Below are 24,936 nucleotides of genomic sequence, written 5' to 3' on the forward strand. Positions count from 1 at the left end.
TAGTCATTATCCAGGCCTGCATGTAGTCATTAGCCAGGCCTGCATGTAGTCATTATCCAGGCCTGCATGTAGTCATTAGCCAGGCCTGCATGTAGTCATTAGCCAGGCCTGTATGTAGTCATTAGCCAGGCCTGCATGTAGTCATTATCCAGGCCTGTATGTAGTCATTATCCAGGCCTGCATGTAGTCATTAGCCAGGCCTGTATGTAGTCATTAGCCAGGCCTGTATGTAGTCATTATCCAGGCCTGCATGTAGTCATTATCCAGGCGTGCATGTAGTCATTATCCAGGCCTGCATGTAGTCATTAGCCAGGCCTGCATGTAATCATTAGCCAGACCTGCATGTAGTCATTAGCCAGGCCTGCATGTAGTCATTATCCAGGCCTGCATGTAGGCATTAATTAGCCAGGCCTGCATGTAGTCATTAGCCAGGCCTGCATGTAGTCATTATCCAGGCCTGCATGTAGGCATTAATTAGCCAGACCTGCATGTAGTCATTAGCCAGGCCTGCATGTAGTCATTATCCAGGCGTGCATGTAGTCATTATCCAGGCCTGCATGTAGTCATTAGCCAGGCCTGCATGTAATCATTAGCCAGACCTGCATGTAGTCATTAGCCAGGCCTGCATGTAGTCATTATCCAGGCCTGCATGTAGTCATTAGCCAGGCCTGCATGTAGTCATTATCCAGGCCTGCATGTAGGCATTAATTAGCCAGACCTGCATGTAGTCATTAGCCAGGCCTGCATGTAGTCATTAGCCAGGCCTGCATGTAGTCATTATCCAGGCCTGCATGTAGTCATTAGCCAGGCCTGCATGTAGTCATTAGCCAGGCCTGCATGTAGGCATTAATTAGCCAGACCTGCATGTAGTCATTATCCAGGCCTGCATGTAGGCATTAATTAGCCAGACCTGCATGTAGTCATTAGCCAGGCCTGCATGTAGTCATTAGCCAGGCCTGCATGTAGTCATTATCCAGGCCTGCATGTAGTCATTAGCCAGGCCTGCATGTAGTCATTATCCAGGCCTGCATGTATGCATTATCCAGGCCTGCAGCTGGTGCAGAACTCTGCTGCTGGTCTGCTAACACAGACCTGCAGACGTCAGCACATCACCCCTATATTAGCGTCCCTTCACTGGCTACCTGTGCGTTATCCAATCCATTTTAAACTCCTTCTATTTGTTTTTAAATGTCTAAACAACCTCGGGCCAACATATCTCTCCGACCTCCATCAGCCTTACTGCCCCACTCCATCCCTAAGATCATGTGATCAGCTGCTACTGAGGGTCCCTGACACAAGGCTGAAGCTTAGAGGTGACAGAGCTTTGGCCGCTGCTACTCCCAGGCTCTGGAACCACCTACCTCTGAGTGTTAGACAAGCCTCCTCTCTTTAAAGCTGCTGCTCCCAGGCTCTAGAACCACCTACCTCTGAGTGTTAGACAAGCCTCCTCTCTTCCTCTTTTTAAATCTCTCTTAAAAACATACTTTTATTCCTTGGCTTTTAACACTAAGTGATATCCATCCTGCAACGGCGCCCCATTATACCCCTGCTGTCAACCTGTTTTTATGTTGTATTTATTTGTTGTTTATCATGCTCTGTTGTTTGCTCGGTCCTCGTATTATCTTTTAACCTGCCCATCGTACTGCACTTTGGCGACCCCTGTGGTACATTCTATATGTGCTTTTTAAATAAAGTTGATTTGATTGGATTTTGGAAGTGTTTTAATCGACGTAGAAGAGAAAATAATAAGACTTGTGATTAGGATGCAAATAGATGTTTGGACCCCTTCTAATGTCCATAGAGGATGAACTTATTAGAATGGATGAGGATCACATCACAGCATTTTCTTAACAGCAATCCTTTTATTTGTTGCTCATATGACAAAGCGCTGGGTTACACGGGGCAGACGTACACTTTATATTTCATAAAATAAAGAAATTCATCATGAGGTCAAATATGTGACATCCACATTTGGCCAGCAGACTTGTGTGGTTTATCACTATTTCCATTGCACTTTTTCGGAATGATTTCATCCAATCAGGAGCACGGTGTAGCAGGTCAGAGCAGTGGAAATAGGAACGCAGAACAATGAACAAACATCACAGACGGGACACAGGAAAGCAGGAAGTTGTCTAGGAGGGCGAAGGCGCCTGCTTGTTGGCTGCAGACATCTGAGCCCAAAAGTGCAATAAAGTAAGGATGCAATGTTGGCTAGCAGGCAGAGCAGTGACAATACTGTCTGAGGCACAGGAAGATGAGCAAGGCACCTTGAGCATGAACAAACACTGTGGTGAGCAGCATGGAGTAACCTTCTAGACCGAGCAGTACCAGGGCCACACCTTCAAGACACAAAGGACTGTGCTGCTGACTAAGTCTTAGTGACTACCAGGCTGCTACTTTGCACTAAATAGCCTTCCCAGAAGAAGATAACTTTAGATTGCTATTCACAAGAATAAAGGAATATGTGGAGGAAGAGTTGCAAGAAAGTAGCAGGGTTGTCATGAATATTGGACAGAAATAAAAGTTGTATTTAGGACTCTCAAAAATGAAGAGTTAACTCCTGCCATTAATCACCAAACATATTAATGACGATGCTTTGTCGCATGAAAGGCGATACAGGTGAAATAGTGGTCAATGCATCACTGATACCAAGTTTTCAGCAAATAAATGTTGTGCATTCAAGTCGTTGAAATAATGTTCCTAAATAACATTCTGACAATAAAATTGCATTTGTGTCCAAATACTGAGGTATTATTCCAGTTCATTTCAATGAAGCAAGCAAGTAATAATCATCCAATTCAAAAAATGTGATTTATGTGATTAGAAAAAATACTGACTGTTGTAATATTACATAGAAACTATTTTATTTTGCACGGAAAATATATTTGAATATTTAGGATAAATAATATAAGTACAATATTTTGAGTGCCTGCAGCATTTTGAGAAAGGAAACAAATAATATGACATTGCGAGAAGACAACGTCCTTATTTGACCAGAAATGGTGGCTCACATTAGTCGAAGAATAAACGTGTTTGGAATTCAACATTTTGCGCTTTTCTGGTCCAACAAGCAAGTCGTGGTTGTTAAAAAAATTTAAATGAGTAGAAAATGTGTACTTTTACTAGAACGGAGTAATACTGTTGTGGAAGACTTTTATCAAAATAGCACAAAAATGAATTTGCAACACATGAAGTAATAAAACGAGTGATATTACAAGAAAAACAGATGTCTACTTAAAAGAAAAACTTGCACCAAACCAGGAAATATTTTGAGAGATTTAGACAGAATGACAAGGTGTCATAACGTGTATGAGAACTCATGATTGCACTATGACAACTAAGTTGCTTTTTCATGGGAAGTCCTCAGCTTACAAAAATAAAGTCTCGTCATTAAGTCATCATTTGATGTGAAAAAGTAATAAAATATGATAGGAGAATAAAGCAACATTGCTAAGAAAGGATCAAATACAAATTTTACAACAATAAAGTTGTGTAATATTGCAGAAAAACAAGATTTAGGTATCGTTAAAATTAGTATTCATTTTGACATTCACTCATTTGACAGAATTATTTTGCAACTTTTGTCTCCTCCATATTCTTGGAGTATTAAGACTTTATTGGCAGCAGTGGGTCGTTTCTTCTTGTCCATGTCACCCTGATACTCCTTTGTGGAATAACATTCTTTGTCTTTTTTGACAAGTGTGCTTTGCAGAGAAAGTCAGCAGGTTGGAGGAGCGCCAGTCAAAGGTCAAATTAAACAACAAAATGACGGCCCTCAATAAATAATGAAGAGCTTTGTGGAGAAAAAGAATAAATAAAACATTGAAAGCTACATTGGAATCACCTTCTTTCACATCCTGAGTACATGTGGACCTCCTGGGCTCGATGGTGAAGAGGAGGTGGTGCTTGTGTTCCTCCACCCTCAGCTTGTGTCACCCAGCCAACATCAGCTGAGGCTCAGCTGTGCAAAGCCCATCAGTTTCACCTCGTCTGGGAGCTCCGTGTCGTCACAGCAGGATGCCTGCCAGAAGAAAGTGGAGGTCAATAGCGGTCCATGGCAACAATCTCAAAAGTATTTTTCAGACTATAAGGCGCACTTAAATTCCTTTCATTTTCTCAAAACTCCACAGTAGGCCTAATGAATGGAATAATTTGGGTTGTGCTTACCGACCTCGAAGCTATTTTATTTGGTATGTGGTGTAATGGCAAGTGTGACCAATAGATGGCAGTCACACATAAGAGAGACGTGTAGACCGCAGTATGACGCCAGCAAACAACACCAAAACTTGAAATGTTCCATTGAAAATATAGAACATTACACATAGCGCTCAAACATCTGTCGAAATGTTTTATTACGACTTTGAAGCCGCACTGTTTGATGGATTGTTGGCCATTACAGCTACTCTAGTCTTTAGTGTGTGTATAAGGTAAGACGTATTATCTGGCGTTTTCTTTCACAATAATATGCAAAAGCTACTTTTCTTACCTTCTGGTACCTGCTGATCAGTAATTGGGATCTGCATAAATCCTGAAAATTTGCACACGTCCGCCTTTGTAGTCCATGGCGACACCGTAGTGGATAATGTTGTTCAAGAACCAATAAAGTTTGGAAAAATCAGGGTTCCAGTCTACTGTGAAAGTTGTTAATGTCACAACTTCAGTCAATTTGAAAGAAGATAGATTGTTTTTGGGCCACATCAAGATCTTGAATACCACGATAAACATAGAAACCATGCAAATAAATGGTGACCCGTGTCGCACGCACAAGAACACATTAAAAACAAGACAGCATACCCTTCACAAAAGTTTTATCCCAAAGTTGAGGCAGCAGTGAGGGCTCAAACCACAATTTGTGATTGAAGTCCTTGATCTCTCAACCAGCCCTCACTCAAACACTAAATGGCAGCATTAACTGCTCCCAGGTCCCTTGTGCCTTTATGTCCAATTTGACCTACTACTGAATAGTATCTGCTAGTTTGATATGGTGACCAACGAGCGGTCTCGAGTCCCTCACAGAGTCTCAGCCATCAATCATCAGCAGACTCACCAGCTTAAAGGTCAATATTTTGTAGGTAGTTGGGTCATCTACGATCTTCTGAAGGTTAGCAGCCACTGGAATGTGGAAAGAAAGAAGAGAACAAAAATGTCACTTCAAATATCCAAAGAAATGTGTGTGAAAGGAGAAGAAAAACCAATACCAGTTCCAACATCCAGCCCGTTGACGAGACCGGCAGAGAATAATTCTTGGGAAACCCCCTCAGCAGTGTCTTGTATTGGAATACAACATCATTCTTCTAGTATTCACTCAACACTCGCAGTCACAAACAAACCTGCTCAGCTCTCACCTCGTCCTGGTGTGAATTCAAAGCGAATGTCGTTCAGCTCCTTTTTGGAGTTCCTTCAAGAAAAAATGTCCACATGAATGAAACTCCACTTCCCACAGCCGACACGTTGTATTTACTTCTTGTAACAGCAAACTAGTTGAGGCTGAATCTTCTGTACTGCACTTTATTTTGCCTCAATGTTTGTATAAAAACCCTGAATCAGTAGTGAACTGGACTTCCTTATGATCAATGATGGACTGATCAGATTTGCTTATCCATCCATCCATTTTCTACCGCTTATTCCCTTTTGAGGTCGCGGAGGGCGCTGGCGCCTATCTCAGCTACAATCGGGCGGAAGGCGGGGTACACCCTAGACAAGTGGCCACCTCATGGCAGGGCCAACACAGATAGACAGACAACATTCACACTCACATTCACACACCAGGGCCAATTTAACAACTAAAAATAATGTTACCCTAAAAGTAGTGAACACAGAGGCTATGAAGGCTGTTTTATTGGACTAATCGATTAATCGAACAGACTAATAGATTACTCAAGTACAAAATAATAAATCGCTGTAGCCCTAAAATAAATTTTTCTTCAATAAAATACTGGAAAGGATAGAAATGTAGTTTGTCTCTTTTATCCGATTATTAATATTAGTTAAAATATTGACTATAAATGCATAGCTGTAAACAAACTGCATTCAAATATTGTTTACATATAATAATCATTGCTCATCTGACATTTACCGTCCGAGAGATGGAATAATTATTTTTCAATTTTTTTTGCCACTTTTAGTTTGAAGAAAGGTTACAGCAGGGGTCAGCAAAGTAGGGCCAGCGGTCAACATCTGGCCCGCCAGCATCTACAATCTGGCCTGTGCAAAGTCCCCAATTTATTTCTTCATTTCAATATTTTTTTTTAAAATCTTTACCGTCACTCAGGCAAATCATATTGTGTGTGTGTTGTACACATTTACTTGACCACAGAGAAGTGTGGGATAGTTGCCTTATTTGTATGTGACTTTAAAGGCCGACTGAAATGAGATGTTCTTATTTAAACGGGGAGAGCAACTCCATTCTATGTGTCATACTTCATCATTTTGCAATATTGCCATATTTTTTGCTGAAAGGATTTAGTAGAGAACATCGATGATAAAGTTGGCAACTGGAGAAAAGTCCTGCCTCGACGTCACATGTTGATGACGTCACATGTTGATGACGTCACATGTTGATGACGTCACATGTTGATGACGTCACATGTTGATGACGTCACATGTTGATGACGTCACATGTTGATGACGTCACATGCTGATGACGTCACATGTTGATGACGTCACATGTTGATGACGTCACATGTTGATGACGTCACATGTTGATGACGTCACATGTTGATGACGTCACATGTTGATGACGTCACATGTTGATGACGTCACATGTTGATGACGTCACATGTTGATGACGTCACATGTTGATGACGTCACATGCTGATGACGTCACATGCTGATGACGTCACATGTTGATGACGTCACATGTTGATGACGTCACATGTTGATGACGTCACATGTTGATGACGTCACATGTTGATGACGTCACATGTTGATGACGTCACATGTTGATGACGTCACATGTTGATGACGTCACATGTTGATGACGTCACATGTTGATGACGTCACATGTTGATGTCTCCTCACATATTGACATTGATTTTAATGGGAGCCTCCAACAAAAACAGTTATTCAGACCGAGAAAACAACAATTTCCCCATTAATTTGAGCGAGGATGAAAGATTCGTGTTTGAGGATATTGATAGCGACGGCGTTGCATTGAGACGGATTTCAAATGTTTTTAGAGAAATGTACTAGGATAATTCTGGGAAATCCCTTATCTTTCTATTGTGTTGCTAGTGTTTTATTGAGTTTAACAGTACCTGATAGTCGGAAGTGTACGTCCACGGCCGGGTGTTGACGCGCAGTGTCTCGGGGAAATCGAGGGCAGCTGTATGGACGGCACAAGCTCAGCTGATATCCGGTAAGAGGCGACTTTTTAACCACAATTTTCTTACCGAAACCTGCTGGTTGACATGTAGTCGGGATCCATGTCCGCTGTGATCCATAGTAAAGTTTCACCTCCATGAATTTTAAACAAGGAATCACCGTGTGTTTGTGTGGCTAAAGGCTTAAGCTTCCCAGCTCCATCTTTCTACTTTGACTTCTCCAATATTAATTGAACAAATTGCAAAGGATTCAGCAACACAGATGTCCAAAATACTGTCTAGTTATGCCGTTAAAGCAGACGACTTTTAGCTGTGTGTGTGTGCAGCGCTCATATTCATAACAGCCCGTGACGTTACGCATACACGTCATCATTACGCGACGTTTTCAAGAAGAAACTGCCAGGAAATTTAAAATTGCAATTTAGTAAAGTAAAGCGGCCGTATTGGCATGTGTTGCAATGTTAATATTTCATCATTGATATATAAACTATCAGACTGCGTGGTGGCTAGTAGTGGCTTTCTGTAGGTCTTTAATTAAGGTTTGGAATTATTTAGTGTTTGGAGCAGCTGGACTGAAACAAAAGGGGATAGAAAGAAGGAGAAGAACAAGGGGATGGGTCAAATGCAGAGGACAATTTCACCACACCTACTGTGAGTGTGACGATCATTGCTACTTTCATTTAACTTTAACTTAAGAACTAAGACAGAGGGAGAAATTGTGTGGAATGAGAAAGCAACAACCTCAAAAGTACTGTATTTTCCCGCTAATTCACTAACTTATTATAAAGATAGAAGTAGGGAAAAATATGTTTCCTAAAGTAATTTATTGTTTTTAACAGTATGTTTCACTTACTAAATTCAAACATGAACGTTCAGGAGAATACATCAAAAAGCAGAAAGAATAAGTATCGAATATTCAACCTCTTGCTTTTCCTCCACTTTAGATGATATCAAATAAATGAAAGAGATCCATCAACGACAGAGATAGCATACAGTATACAACCAATATTGGTATAAGAAAACACATTTAACAAATACATGTTTGTATTTGTTAAAATGACATGTTCAGCCTGGTAAAAATGGACCTGAGAAAATGTGTGTAATAATGTCTTGTTTTTCTTACCACATGCACAGATCCTTAAAACATTTTCCTTCATGTTAATGTGCTCTAGTTTTAAATATAATGTGCACCTCCATGTACACCAATGTACTATTTGGTTGTGTGTTAAATAGGATGAAGTCACCTTCATGGAAGTAAAAACACTTCCCCAATTGTTCCTCACCTCATGTTGAAAATAAAAATGGCATCGTCTACTCTACGGAAAATATGAGACAACATTCAAACCTCTACAAACCATTATCACTCTCAGGCCATCCATCCATCCATTTTTCTACCGCTTGTCCCTCTCAGGGCCGCAGGGGTGCTGGAGCCTACCCCAGCTGCATTCGGGCAGAAGGCAGGGTACACCCTGAATTGATGAATGTGGACCCCGACTTAAACAAGTTGAAAAACGTATCCGGGTGTTAGCATTTAGTGGTCAATTGTAGGGAATATGTCAGAGGGTGTGAGATGAGATAGGCTCCAGCATCCCTGCGATCCCAAAAGGGAAAAGCGGTAGCAGATGGATGGATGTACTGTACTGTGTAAACTGTACTGCTTCATATCATGTATTCTCTTCCTTTGCAATAACACTTTCAATCAATCAATCAAAACAACCTGGACAAGTCACCACCTCATCACAGGGCCAACACAGATACACAACATTCACACACTAGGGACCATTTGTGTTGCCAAGCAACCTACCCCCAGGTGCTTGTCTTTGGAGGTGGGAGGGGCCTATCGCCAGGTGCATGTCTTTGAGGTGGGAGGGGCCTATCCCCAGGTGCTTGTTTTTGGAGGTGGGAGGGGCCTATCCCCAGGTACATGTCTTTGGAGGTGGGAGGGGCCTATCGCCAGGTGCATGTCTTTGAGGTGGGAGGGGCCTATCCCCAGGTGCATGTATTTGGAGGTGGGAGGGGCCTATCCCCAGGTGCATGTATTTGGAGGTGGGAGGGGCCTACCCCCAGGTGCATGTATTTGGAGGTGGGAGGGGCCTACCCCCAGGTGCATGTCTTTGGAGGTGGGAGGGGCCTATCCCCAGGTGCATGTCTTTGGAGGTGGGAGGAAGCCGGAGTAGAACCCGCACAGTCACAGGGAGAACATGCAAACTCCACACAGAAAGAATCCAGGACTTTCTTACTGTGAGACACATGCACTAACCCCTGTACCACCGTGCTGCCGTACACTCTTACGACGCATCTCTAATTTTATTATGAATACTTCATACTATTTGAAAGATATAACAGCCACTATTTAAAGCAGTCTGGTGAGCAAATGACAGCTCCTTTGCGTGGCTACTGTACATATTATCTTACTGTTGCTGCCCTCAGTCAAGCAGAAGAAGCGGGCGAGAGAACTCGCAGGCATACAGACATAGTAACGTTAGACATTCAAAATGAGATTAATGTGATTAACACAACACTGAATATGATTGGAACTAATTGTTCACTATTAACACAGTAATTTGACTCTACATCCATTTCTTGTAGGTTTGGTGGCCAGGTGTCCTCATACTTTGGTCCCTGTGGTGTGTAGGACGCTGGGTCTAATTCATCTTGAATTGTATTCAAATGAGATCAGCATAATACATGAGTAGGGTGCCAACTTGGGTTAGTCTACTCTACAGGTACACACAGTTTTGACCTGATTCAACAAAAGAGGACACACATGCAGAAAGAAAAAATAAGCAGACATAACACCAACCATTTGTCATTCAAGTATTACATTGTGTTGATGAGTATGCACATACAGCAGACATGTCGTGTACAGGTGTGTGTGAGGACACACTAAAAAGATCATTCATCTCTCACATGTTACTTACTGCATCTCACACGGTACTAAGAAACATATCTCTCACACGTCACTAGGAAACATATCTCTCACACGTTACTAGGAAATATATCTTTCACACGGTACTTGGAAACATATTTGTCACACATTACTAGGAAACATATCTTTCACACGTTACTAGGAAACATATCTTTCACACGGTACTAGGAAACATATTTATCACACGGTACTAGGACATATATCTTTCACACGTTACTAGGAAACATATCTCTCACACGTTACTAGGAAACATATCTTTCACACGGTACTAGGACATATATCTTTCACACGTTACTAGGAAACATATCTCTCACACGTTACTAGGAAACATATTTGTCACACGGTACTAGGAAACATGGCGCAGATGAGAAATGATGTCTCTCACCTTAGTCGCAGTACCATGTTCACAGCACCTTGACTGTATGAACGATCCCCAAATGGCTCCACCTGCATGAAAAGAAGAGTGATTCTGAGTTACTAGGTACAATAACCAAGCACATGTAGAGCATAGCTGCACTGAATTGTCTTTAAAAGAGGACTAGTGTTTTGTTACTAGGTTACTCCACGACACTATGCTGTCCAACTGGTCAGCAGAAGTGCTCCATCCAGCACATCATAGCAACTCCAGCGGCTCCCCGCCCAAAAATAAAAACATTCCTCCGTACTTTCAAGGCTATCCATGGTCTCGCCCAATCATCTTTCTGACCTGCTCCAGATTGTCCTAACCTGCCAACCTGCAAAAGATCCTCGTTGAGTCTTCAAATGGAACTGACCTCGGCAATGTTGACTCAAACCCTCTTCACTCATTACACACGTCGTATTTATTAGCTATTTAGTTTAGCTCACGATTGCACTTCTACCTGCCATTTTATGTTTCTTATTCATTATGAACTGATCCTCTTATATCATTATACTAGTAATGTTTGTTTTATCATGTTGGAGTTTCCCTGATTATGATCACAGCTACATGAGAGTTTGCTGGCATCTTCAAATTTCTCTTGGTCCGGTCCGAGGCATAGATTCGTTGGGATAAAAGAGCTGTTGGCCTCAAGCCAGCCGTTGCTGAGCAACCAGAAGCCACAAGGAGATGGAGCGACAAGAGTTTGAAGCAGTTTTTAAGAGTTTGTGACCACACAGTCTGGTCTCAGTTGACAGGCTGACACCTCCAGTTGATCTCTAATTGGCGCAAGGTGCCATTTTGTTCAACAATACAAGTTAAAAGTACCGCAAGTCCCTAAAGAGGCAACCCCCGTTAGCGGGCTGCTAACGCAATGATGACAAAAGCCAAACTAAAATCTCAAAGCCCGACACCTTCGGTCTCATTTGGATGCTGTAAACAGAACATGAGGGGAAGCAAGACTTGACGCCGATGTGGAAGGAGACGTGGCAGGAGCAAGATTAGAGAAGATACAAAAAGCAGACAAAAAAACAAAGCAAGCCTGCAAAGCCAGAATAAAAAGGTGAAAAGGCAGCTTTGTGATCTGTAAGGGGAAGTGCACTTTTTTTAGAATATGGCCTATCGTTCACAATCAATTATGAAAGACATGACAACGGATGAATTGTTTTTAATGCATTTTAACTTGTAAATAAAGGTCCGCTAAGAGCGCAGCCAATGGGAGGTCCTCTACTTTGCCCAAAACATTCCATAAGTAACCATTCAAAAAGTGCCAACAATCATCCATTTACATTTCCTAGTTTGGATAGCAACCAAGTATTGGTGATATTGTTATTATATTAGCTACTTGCTGCCACCTAGTGATAAGGAAGAGTATTACATTGTTTTTCTGCCGAGCTCTAGACAGCATCGACACTCAACAACAACACATCATTTGCAGACTATAATTACTGCTTTGCAAAATATAATTTTACCCCAAATAGGTGAAAATACATAATCACCCAAGGCACACCAGACAGTATCTCATGGCACACTAGTGTGCCTCGGCACGGTGGTTGAAAAACACTGACATATACAGACCCTGTCCAAAAAACTAGAATATCATGGAAAAGTTTATTTATTTCCATAATTCCATTCAAAATTTTAAACTTCCATAGATTATAGATTCAGGGCTCACAGTTTCAACAATTTTCAAGTATTTAGTTGTTTATTTGTACACAATTTGGGCCTCCAGCTCACAAAACCAGGATTTCAAAAAAATCAGTCCAAATTTTAGAGGGCATGCATGTTTTAAACTGAAACATGGCAGGAGAAAATGTAGCAGGAGAACGGATGACCATGGATTTCTGCGGATTATCAAACAGAAGATTCATGAAACTGGTAGAGATCCAGAGCTACAACTGTCAGGTTCCTCGGGTCAAAACCGCTTCTGAGCCTGAGCCAACGTAGGAAGCGTTTCAACTGGGCCAAGGAGGAGGAGGACTTGACTGAAAAGTCCTCTTTCCCGATTAAAGAAAAGTGTGCTTTTCGTTTAGGAATAAAGGTCCAAGGGTTTAGCGAAGGACAGGAGAGGAACAGAACCCAAGCTGCTTGAAGTCCAGTGTGAAATATCCACAGTCCGTCATGATCTGAGGTGCAATGGCCAGTGCAGGTTTTGGTAAACTCTGCTTTTCTTAAATCCAAGGTCACCGCATCAGTCTACCAGAAAGTTTTAGAGGACTTCATGATTCCTTCTGCTGAGATCTTTATGGAGATGCAGATTTCATCTTCCAGCAGGACCTGGCCTCTGCCCATACCGCCAGAAGCACCAAAACCTGGTTAGATGCCCATGCCATCACAGTGCTTGCCTGGCCAGCCAACTCACCGGACCTAAACCCCATTGAGAACATATGGGGTATTATCAAGACGAAAATGAGGGGCACCAGACCCAAACACAAGAGCAAGTGAGCATCAAGGAAATCTGGGCTTCCATAACTCTCAGCCAAAGCCACAGGTTGATTGCCTCAATGCCACAGTGGTTAAGGCAGAGAGATTCCCTACAAAGTATTGAAAAATAAGGTATCATTTTGAAAGTACCATATTTTGATTGATTTGATGTCATCTGTATTTCTTTTTTTTCTGAAAAAACTGAGAAGTAAATGGGGATTTCTTCACAGTATCAATTTTTGGGGAAATCCTGTTCTCGTGGGGTTTATGAGCTAGAAGCCCAAAGTATGTACAATTAAACAACTAAATACTTGACCTCGTTGAGCTTGTGGGCCCTGAATCTATAGTTTATGGAAGTGTAATGTTTTGAATGGAATTATGGAAATAAATACTCTTTTCCATGATACTAAATGTTTTTGGAAAAGGCCTGTATACTTACATCATGAATATAAAACCTTATTGGAGGTGATTGGATGTTTTTTTAAAGGCTTTATAGTTAGAATAGAGCAACACCCACAGTCCCCATTGTAAGCGGACTTTTGATTGTCGCATTTAAAAAAACAACAAAAAACCTCCATCGTCATATCTCTGAAAATGATTGTGAACGATAGGGAAATTGAGATCAATCAACAAAATTGCAACAAGAGGTGAAGATTCTACTAGAGGGAACTACTGCCGTGCATCAAGAACTGAAAGTTGTGCAACAAGATACCATAATTTAGAAGAATACACATGAAACAAAAAAATTATATCATTGAGACAGGGAACCGAATTAAACCAAGATTCTATGCAAGAGCCTTGAATAAAAGAGGAGAACAGGATTAAATGGATGTCGCCTCAGCAGAACAACACCCGCTAAACTTTCTGCAATTAAAGGAACTTGCCGCCATCATTAATTGCATGCCTAACCCTAACATGCATCCCACTGAATGCACCAAACAACAACACCTGTGCGGTCATCCTCATAAAACTCACTCAACTGACACAGGAAAAAAAGCTGAAGGGTACAAATGTGCACCCCAAAAAACACAAAGGCTGGAATATACTCTTGGCATCGCGTAGCCTGCGTTTCTAAGTAGACCGTGCCTGAAAGATTACTGACGAGAAGGAGAAGTGTCAGAGAAAAAGACGTGTGTGCATGAGAAAGAATTGAACCTGTTGGCCCAAGATTGACAATAAAAGTTACAAATAGTGTCATACGTGGCGACTTCTTCAGGGCACAACAACAACACAATATGCTGAAAAACGACACATACAGTAAACACTTTTAGAGCGCACTGAGGTATTAAGTACACAATATCACAAGGCGACGTAAACTTAAGATTTTCGGGAGGTGGAGGCGGGCTGGGGGACGTCTGAGTGGCCGACGCAAGCTACATGACGTAAAAGTATACACCAGTTGTGAAATCGCCAAGAAATCATGCGACCTGAGGAAACAGAGAAAAATTCAGGGAACTGGGAGCACCAAATGTAAAATCTACATCAAACTGAATGGAGGTCCAAATCTGGAGAAATATCAAAGTTGACACCACTTCCACAACAATAATTGAGTCTGATGGAAAACAAACCTCAACATTAAATATCAACACTATCCTGTATCAAGGCGTTACTGAATAATAAGGCCTGCATTTAGGAGCACATCAACATTATTAGTAAACACTATCAAGCAAAAGACCATTGATGACTTCATGGATACAATGTTTATATAGCAAAATCACAAAGACATACAACATTACAAGTCCCTGTGCTACACTTCCTGATAATATTTTTACTAACAATTTGGATAATAATACTACAAGTGGTCTGCTACTGACAGACAAATCTCATAAAAATGTACAACATAAGGTGGCAAGAAATACCCAAAAGTCAATAATGAATACAGCAAGATATGACACTTCATTCACTAAAGAGATCAGTTAGAGGCTGCCTTGAAGCGCTAGGTGGCGCAACAAGAAGTTGAAGAGGACAAAGCTGCAGAAGCCCTGAACAACTTAATTGCGGAGTCGTGGACTAAAGCAACGCCCTATTGTGTCTATTCCCTTACCAAGAGCTACACCAAGTGACATCTGTAGCATAGGTGAGATGAAGCTAGCCCTCACTCGGCTGGACCCCAGAAAGCAAGTGGGCCAGATCACATTCCCACCTGGCTGCTGAAAGAACATGCAGAGGACCTGGCACCGGTCATCACACATCTGGCCAACTGCTCTTTCCAAAAGGGGTGTGTCTCCGATGTATGGAAAGAGTCAAATGTCTGTGCCATACCCAAAGGCCAGGACCCTGGCTCAATCTCAGACTGGCGTCCTATCTCACTAACTTCTTGTGTGGGGAAAACAATAGAACGTTTTGTGTTGAAAAAGCTTATGCCAACCGTGCTTGAGGTGTGTAAAAATCAATATGCATGTCTGCCTAAGCACAGTACTACAACGGCTCTAGTCAGGGCAATGCACACCTGGCTTACCAAAACCGACTCCAAACCAACGATGGTGAGAGTACTGTTGGCACGTATGTCGAGAGCTTTTGATGTAATTGACCATGGGATCCTGAAGCAAAACATACAGGACTTAGGACTGTGCCCATATCTGACAGCCCGGCTACATAGTTACATTTCAGGAAGGAGACAGAGAGTGGTGGCAAATGGAGCTTATTAGCCACTGGATTAAAGTTACATCTGGGGTGCCACAAGGGGGTGTGGTCTCCCCATATGTCTTCCTCCTTTACAAGGCCACCCGGGATGCTGTGTTTGAGGACACCCTTGATGTGGGATATGCAGACGACATAGGGCTATCGAGAGCGATCCCCACATCATGTCAGACACAACCATGTGCCAGGAGGCACAAAGGCTGGACCAAATGGCAGCAAATAAGAAAATGATAATCTACGGGAAGAAGTCGGTAGAACGCCGGATATGTTTTGCCCGAAATCCACCACAACCTCCTGCACTAATGTTGGGGGGACAGGAGGTCCCTGTCGTGGAAACAACAAAGTACCTGGGTTACCACCTCCACCAAAACCTGACTGGAGATGTGCACATCGAGAAGGCAATGAAAACCGCCTCCAAGCTTTCAAAAAAGCTGGCACAAGTGGAAAAAAGACAGAGAAAGTTGAGGAATGCTCATCAAACACTTGTTGGTGGCTGGGTGCCATGATTGGCTATAAAAGCAGCTTCCATGAAATGCTCACTCATTCACAAACAAGGACGGGGCGAAGGTCACCACTTTGTCAGCAAATGCCTGAGCAAATTGTTTAAGAACGAGATTTCTCAAGCAGCTATTGCAAGGAATTTAGGGATTTCACCATCTACGCTCCGTAATATCATCAAAAGGTTCAGAGAATCTGGAGAAATCACTGCACATAAACAGCAAGGCCAAAACCCAACATTGAATGGTCATGACTGCATTAAAAAGCGACATCAGTGTGTAAATGATATCACCACATGGGCTCAGGAACACTTCAGAATACCACTGACAGTAACTACAGTTGGTCGCTACATCTGTAAGTGCAAGTTAAAACTACTATGCAAATCCAAAGACATTTATAAACAACACCCAGAAATTCCGCCAGCTTTGCTGGGCCCGAGCTCATCTAAAATGGACTGATGCAAAAGTGGAAAAGTGTTCTGTGGTCTGACCAGTCCACATTTCAAATTGTTTTTGGAAACTGTGGGTGTCATGTCCTCCGGAACAAAGAGGAAAATAACCACCCGGACTGATCTAGGCACAAAGTGTTAAAGGCAGCATGTGTGATGGTATGGGGGTGTATTAGTGCCCAAGGCATGGGTAACTTACACATCTGTGATGGTATGGGGGTGTATTAGTGGCCAAGGCAAGGGTAACTTACACATCCGTGAAGGCACCATTAATGCTGAAAGGTACATACAGCTTTTGGAGCAACATATGTTGCCATCCAAGCAACGTTATCATGGACGCTCCTGCTTATTTCAGCAAGACAATGCCAAGCCAGGTGTTAAAACAGCGTGGCTTCATAGTAAAAGAGTGCGGGTACTAGACTGGCCTGCCTGAAGTCCAGACCTGTCTCCCATGGAAAATGTGTGAAGGCTAAAATATGAGGCAGGAGACTGTTGAACAACTTAAGCTGTACATCAAGCAAGAATGGGAAAGAATTCATCTTCAAAAATGTGTCTCCTCGGTTCCCAAACCTGCACTGAGTGTTGTTACAAGGAAAGGCCATGTAACACACTGGTAAAAATGCCTTTTTTGCAATGTGTTGCTGCCATTAAATTCTAACTTCATGATTATTTGTAAAAAATAACAAAAGTTTACCAGTTGGAACATGAAGTAGCTTGTCTTTGCAGTCTATTCAATTGAATATAAGTTGAAAAGGATTTGCAAATTATTGTATTCTCTTTTTATTTACCATTACTATTACTGTTTGTGTTTTATTACAGTCGCCCTTGTTTATCACTGGTAATTGGTTCTGGACATAAGCACTTTTTAATTGAAGTGCTATCTAGACATGCAATAACAGCCTTTAGTCCCATTTAAACTCTTTTAAGCCAATATAGAAATACTGCCTGAGCCAATCAGTGGTCTCAATTCTGAACAGCATGATCTGGCTAATACTACTGTAGGATTGTTATTAATAGTTCCTTTAACTCAGTATATGCTTGAAAATGCTTAAAGGTGGGTAAACATGTAGAATATGCTTAAAAATACAAAACAAACCTGAAAACAATCTGCGATGCGGTGAAGTCGCATTTGAAGCGGAACAAGTGTGACAAAATATATATTACTGTTGATTATTTGGAATAGTTATCAATCATTGCTCTCAATGTTTTTACATTCTATTTGCACAGCAAGATTACACTTAAACCTTTTAACTTGTATTCTCTTCTATTTCCAATGCATTCCCTACTCTGTCACATTATTTGTACATACTATTGTTCTTGTGGCTAAATCTAGGACCTTGGGGACTAAATGTTGCGCCATCTCATGTGTGCTTGTGTGACAATAAAGTAATGCCCTGGAACTGAATGGTAACCAGCTTAGGGTGTACAGTAGAACTGAAATAGGCTTTAGTTTGTGACCGTGAACAGAATAAATTATTTGGAGAAAAATTGCTGTCTCTGGTTTAATATATGTATATTAGTAAGTATTACTTGTATTGATATTTTGTCTCATGAGCAAAGATAGTGTGTTGCATTTTTTTACACAGATGGAAAGTTTTATCAAAGCGAGGATAGTGGCAGTGACCACAAAACGATGTCATTAGACAAACACACACCACAATAAAACCCAAAACAGTAATACTGTAGCAGTACAGCATAAATGGGCTCTTTGCACAGTTCAAAATATTGAGGTAGGAAATGGCTGATGCCTATTAGGGGCACAAACTGTTCTGGATCATTTCTAACATGACAAAGGCACTTGAAAATGGGTTATAATAGAGGTGAGTTTTCACAGGCAGGCGGACGGACTTATTCCAGCTTAGTGCATCCCTCCAGGAGATACATACATATGTACACACATGCAACATGTGCAGTCAAGGTCATGAACCAACAACAAATGAGTGCTTTAGTTGCATCTTTCACCTGGGGATGCTGGATGGATAACCCATCAATAGGAACATAGTTGATCTTCTCCTCATCCTGCAAGTGACAAAACAAGAGAGAGAACTGTTATTACATCCTGGGTGGCAATCAAGTCAGGCTTCAGCTCAAAACTAAAAAAGCAGATTGGCAACAATCAAAGAAGAGCGATTGAAACAGGAGCAGGAACAGTCTTCATCAAAGTCCAAGCCCAGACATTGCACTTGGAAAACACTGCTCTTCTTCCAACTGTTGCGATACAGCAGAATTAATTGTGTACCGCTTGTCCCTTTCAGGATGGCAGGGGGCTGGAGCCTATCCCAGCTGCACCTGGGTGGATACTCCTGGCCTGGACAAGTTGTCACCTCAACACAGTGAGACGGATAAACAAAACAACCCTAACCATGTCATCTTTTCACCACAACACATTGTGCATGTTTAAAGTCAAACAAAGGGAACAAACTCACATCTTTGGTCTCCTCCTTGACCCGCCGAGACTGCAGACAAAAAAGAAGCAAAAACATTCCAGAGTTTCTTAATGCCATTTAAATGGAGTCAAACCAACAAAATGTGAATCATGCAACAATCACAGTGCACACACTACATTTAAAAATAAATTGTACAAATACATACTGTACATGTTCATTGCAAACAACAACTGGACAGCACAGTAATCGTAATCAGCTCATTTTAAATGTTTCATTAAAAAATAAAAATAACATTTTCTTATCCATCAATTTAGATTTATGAACACATACAATAGTACCGGTATCCATACACAGGTACCGAATCAGTTCAAAAGTGAACGGTACCCATTCCTGATTATGTGAGGAACTTCCTTTGTGATGGGGGAATGTTCTGTCTTTAAATCGTTTTAGCCCCGGGGAAATTTGTCAACTTGGTCAAAGTCATCGACGATGGATGGGCGCCTTGCATAGAGGTGTCGAAGACGGACAGCCACGCACGTTAAATAAGACACAAATGTGGAAAAAGAGCCTTGTGATTGAAAAAAACGGTCATATTTATCCAATGTCAGTCCTAGAAAACAGCAAGACGTTGCTGAGTAAAGTGCTGCACTTCAATAGGCCTCATACAAGACTGATGCTCCAGCATGGCGGAGGAAGTAAAAGACTTTTGTATTGCTGATAGAACCACTTGCCTTTCTACACACACTATAAACTGTTGCTGTATTTTGGGAGGAATTCATTTGTAAAATGTGTTGCAACACTACAGTAAAAACAGTTCGAGAGAAAAGGAAATACAATTTATGGATTTGATGAGTGGAAAAAAATGATTGAGTAATCGATTTAAGAATTTATGGCTAGGTGTAGCTCTAAATCATTTAGTTTTAAATGTATACCATATAATGACAACATCATACTCAATTTGAACTGCTTGCAATGTGTGAAGCGTTAAAGAAGTTTAAGATGGATTGCATACAAACTGCTCATCTGGCAGTAAATCCTATTTCACTTTTCAATGCAGCCAGATCTCATCACATTTCATTCTTTTAAGTTAAAGTTAAAGTAGCAATAATAGTCACACACACACACACTAGGTGTGGTGAAATGTGTCCTCTGCATTTGACCAATCACCCTTGATCACCCCCTGGGAGTTGAGGGGAGGCATGAGCAGCAGCAGTGCCCCGCCCGGGAATCATTTTTGATGATGTAAAGCCCAATTCCACGCCTTGATGCTGAGTGCCAAGCAGGGAGGTAATGGCTCCAGTTTTTATAGTCTTTGGTATGACTCAGCTGCGATTTGAACTCACGACCTACCGATCTCAGGGCGGACATTCTAACCACTTTTGGATCAGTATGAAACTTTACCTGTATTTCCTCAATCTTTGTCACTGCTTTTGGAAATGTCAAATGCTTGACCTTGGCAGGAATTTACAAACTGGGAGTTCTTGTTTCCAATTTGCTGCTTGATTTAAAATGACAAATGGATGCTGGTGTCATATCTCACTGCATACAAGTTGAATCACCAAAACAGACAACATATGTACGCTGTGAATCAGACCTGGGCAAATTAAGGCCTGGGGGCCGCATGCCATTAAGCTTTTCAATCTGGCCCGTCGGACATTCCCAAATAAGTACTAAAACTGTAAAATGGAAACTGTAGCTGCCATTATGATGTGCAGAGATGTTTTTAAATTACCATAAGTTTTGAACTATACAAAGTATTTCAATGCTTTGAATTAGCGCTTTTGCATGATATACTAGTTACTATGGTGATGTAAGTAGTTACTATGGTGATGTAAGTAGTTACTATGGTGATGTAAGTAGTTACTATGGTGATGTAAGTCCCAGCAGCTCAGAGGAGGCACCAAGCAGTGTGGGTGGGGAGTGTTTCCACAGAGTGTGAAATGTGGGTGTCAGGGACAAGATGCGGTAGGAGATCATTACAACAAAGTTCTTAAGCTTAGTGATATATAACATACATCAGATTGTAGGTGGGGGTTTTGTTTACCCTTTGCATTCATATTTCGCTGTTTGTTGTATTTTGGTTGTGTTTGGCTTGATTGTAAAATATGTGGTTGGAGAGGAGGTGTGAGGTTCATATGTTGTCAATAATCAGTGTTTTATCCTTCATAGTTATATTGTAAATCGCAAATTCTTTATTTTCATGTACATTCAGGCTGTCTCATTCAGTCAAAAAAGGTAAAATTCCATTCCGTTATTTTAAGGCGGTCTGTCATAACGTTTTAAGCATTCAATCAGACATTATTGTGAGGTTTTGTATTAGTGTTCCTAAAAATAGATATACCAGCCCCCAGACAGATTTTTTACTCAACACTTGGCCCCCCGAGGCAAAATAATTGCCCAGGTCTGCTGTAAATGAAGGCTGGCCTACCCTGCCCTGGTTCACCGCCGCCTTGCCTTCCTCACTGCCTTCCTCCAGCTCGTCATCGCTCCATTCCCAGTCTCCATCCTCCGTCTTGTGCAGGTGGCCACTGGAGCCCGGGACCCGCCTCACCTGCGCCAGGACCAATTCACTTTAATGACTCCAGAATGATTTAGTAATTATATTCTTTGGACACATGTGCCTGAAATTGATCATTTTTTACAGATCCTAGCCATTAAGAAAGGAACTATTTAAAGGCAAATGCTAAATGCTTAAAATTGGGTTTTATACATGAATGATGGCTTCTCACTTCTCTGCCAAGCGCTTTGAGTGTCTAGAAAAGCGCTATATAAATCTAATCCATTGTTATTATTATACAAATAGAAGTATGGAGAGTAAAAATACTATTGGAACTTTTGACATAAAAGCTAAAAAAATGTGTATTTTAATTATGTTCATTAGCATTAAGATGGTGCTCTTGTATTGGATTGCATTAAATTGTGTAAATGTACCTAATGGAGCTAAGTCTATTCGACAGTTATCTGCTTAAAGGCAAATATTTTAATTCAAATGCTCAATTGTGCATCAGTTACATTAAGAAGATTGGTATTTGCATATCAAGTGATAAAGTGCATCAGTTGAGTAGACAAAGCACACAATGAATGAAGAACTGTGCGGAATAAAATCAATGTATCATGAGGAAGGCAACATGAAAGCAATATCCAATATGCAACTTGGGTATAGAAAGTGCCAGTGCGATGTCAATTCTACCACGACATAAGATACTACAAGAAAGCAGATGAAGGTTACTGCAAGCAGCAGTTGGCTCATAAAGCAATGTGAGCTCCAGTCAGTTATGAGAGCACATCAGTGTTACAAGGCACTAGTAAGGCAGCCACAAAGTTGGAGAGGCACTACCCCTTTGGTAATGTCAGCTTTACAGTCCAAACCTGACATAGACCCGAGACTCAGGCTCCTTGAACAAAACACTCAGTGGCCTCGCCCTGACCAAGTAGCATCATAAAAATAGCACTAAAGGCACTGTGCACTTCAGCTGAATAAGTGAATAGATAAATAGTAATTATTAAACTTTTTCATCCAAGAATGAAATACTAAGCTATGAGGTGCTGCAGGGAGGAAGTAGAACCTGAAGCAGAAGACTCAGCATTATATCATATTTGCCTCAAATGTAAGACAGCCTGGTCTGCTCTTCCAAACAATGAGCCAGTTTCCCTATGCAGTAAGATTGTGGAAGGCTACCCCCTGCTGGTAATTCCACTCACATGCACAAATAGTTGTATAAAATACATTGTACCATACAAACTGTATTTTTAAAGCTGTGAGATTGATATGACTAATAAAAGACATGAGTGTCATAATAGTACTCTCCAACATGTACCACTCTTACTTTCTGCATTTCACTCCTGTCACACACGTTTACTCTTTTAATTTGATCATGTAAGGTCCTGTAAGTAAGGACTTCTAACACTATTGTGTAGACCCCTATGGCATTTGTTTTCCTGACAGTAGCACTGCATGGGTTTACTATGACGATACAAAACCAAAACAGAAAAGAGCAGAAAAACACCACTAGGGTGAAAAACAGTAAAAAAATAAATATTGTGCAGTCAGTGCAGGCAAGGACATTTACAGTGGTTGTGTAAATAACCATAAATAATTATCATTTGAATGAAAACAATAGTTTGGGGGTTGAGTGATACTGCAGTTGTGACAGAGGTCACATCAGCCTCACATGACACTGATTTGGTAGCAGCACCTGCAAGCTTTGGGATAAATTTGCTGAGTGGACGTTTCATCAGCACAAAATGACAAGGACACTGTCTGACACATTATTTACGCTCCAGCCATTTGCATTTTATATACTATTTAAGGTTAAGAAGTTGGTTTGGTTCAGTGATTAATTATGATTATGTACATACATCTACAAACCCCGTTTCCATATGAGTTGGGAAATGGTGTTAGATGTAAATATAAACAGAATACAATGATATGCAAATCATTTTCAAGCCATATTCAGTTGAATATGCTACAAAGACAACATATTTCATGTTCAAACTCATAAACATTTTTTTTTGCAAATAATCATTAACTTTAGAATTTGATGCCAGCAACACGTGACAAAGAAGTTGGGAAAGGTGGCAATAAATACTGATAAAGTTGAGGAATGCTCATCAAACACTTATTTGGAACATCCCACAGGTGTGCAGGCTAATTGGGAACAGGTGGGTGCCATGATTGGCTATAAAAGCAGCTTCCATGAATTGCTAAGTAATTCACAAACAAGGATGGGGTGAGGGTCACCACTTTGTAAGCAAATTGTCGAAAAGTTTTAGAACAACATTTCTCAACGAGCTATTGCAAGGAATTTAGGGATTTTACCATCTACAGTCCGTAAAATCATCAAAAGGTTCAGAGAATCTGGTGAAATCACTGCACGTAAGCGATGATATTACAGACCTTTGAGCCCTCAGGCGGTACTGCATCAAAAACCGACATCAGTGTGGATATCACCACATGGGCTCAGGAAAACTTCATAAAACCACTGTCAGTAACTATAAATGGTAAGTGCAAGTTAAAACTCTACTATGCAAAGGGAATGCCATTTAATGCCATTTATCAACAACACCCAGGAACGCCGCCGGCTTCGCTGGGCCCGAGCTCATCTAAGATGGACTGATGCAAAGTGGAAAAGTGTTCTGTGGTCTGACGAGTTCACATTTCAAATTATATTTGGAAACTGTGGACGTGGTGTCCCCCGGAACGAAGAGGAAAATACCCATCCGCAAAGTTGAAAAGCCAGCATCTGTGATGGTATGGGGGTCTATTGGTGCCCAAGGCATGGGTAACTTACACATCTGTGAAGGCACCATTAATGCTGATTGGTCCATACAGGTTTTGGAGCAACATATGTTGTCATCCAAGCAACGTTATCATGGACGCCCCTGCTTATTTCAGCAAAACAATGCCAAACCACGTGTTACAACAGCGTGGCTTCATAGTAAAAGAGTGCGGGTACTTTCCTGGCCCGCCTGCAGTCCAGACATGTCTCCCATCAAAAATGTGTGGCGCATTATGAAGCGTAAAATACGACAACAAGACCCTGGACTGTTGAACAACTTAAGCTGTACATCAAGCAAGAATGGTAAAGAATTCCACTTTAAAAGCTTCAACAATTAGTTTCCTCAGTTCCCAAACGTTTATTGAGTTTTGTTAAAAGAAAAGGTGATGTAACACAGTGGTGAACATGCCCTTTCCCAACTACTTTGGCACGTGTTGCAGCCATGAAATTCTAAGTTAATTATTACTTGCAAAAAAAAAAAGTTTATGAGTTTGAACATTAAATATGTTGTCTTTGTAGTGCATCCAACTGAATATGGGTTGAAAAGGATTTGCAAATCATTGTATTCCGTTTATATTTACATCTAACACAATTTCCCAACTCATATGGAAA

At 41.2% G+C, this 24,936-nt stretch overlaps 1 protein-coding gene across 6 annotated transcripts in view; it reads right to left on the reverse strand.

The window, feature by feature from the left end:
* Positions 1-1,842: 1,842 nt before the first annotated feature.
* Positions 1,843-24,936, reverse strand: part of stk39 (serine threonine kinase 39) — a 50,379-nt gene continuing 27,285 nt past the window's right edge. For all 6 annotated transcript variants that reach the window (XM_061878963.1, XM_061878965.1, XM_061878964.1 and 3 more), the window contains 8 exons: positions 21,474-21,596; positions 19,085-19,114; positions 18,621-18,677; positions 10,637-10,698; positions 5,346-5,398; positions 5,199-5,267; positions 5,048-5,112; positions 1,843-4,021 (listed from right to left, as the gene is read on the reverse strand). In XM_061878963.1, the coding sequence (XP_061734947.1) occupies positions 3,947-4,021; positions 5,048-5,112; positions 5,199-5,267; positions 5,346-5,398; positions 10,637-10,698; positions 18,621-18,677; positions 19,085-19,114; positions 21,474-21,596 (534 nt within the window). In that variant the 3' untranslated portion in view covers positions 1,843-3,946. The remainder of the gene's footprint in view (positions 4,022-5,047; positions 5,113-5,198; positions 5,268-5,345; positions 5,399-10,636; positions 10,699-18,620; positions 18,678-19,084; positions 19,115-21,473; positions 21,597-24,936) is intronic.

This window comes from Nerophis ophidion, linkage group LG19 (genome assembly GCF_033978795.1).
Source record: "Nerophis ophidion isolate RoL-2023_Sa linkage group LG19, RoL_Noph_v1.0, whole genome shotgun sequence".
Classification (NCBI taxonomy): Eukaryota; Metazoa; Chordata; class Actinopteri; order Syngnathiformes; family Syngnathidae; genus Nerophis; species Nerophis ophidion.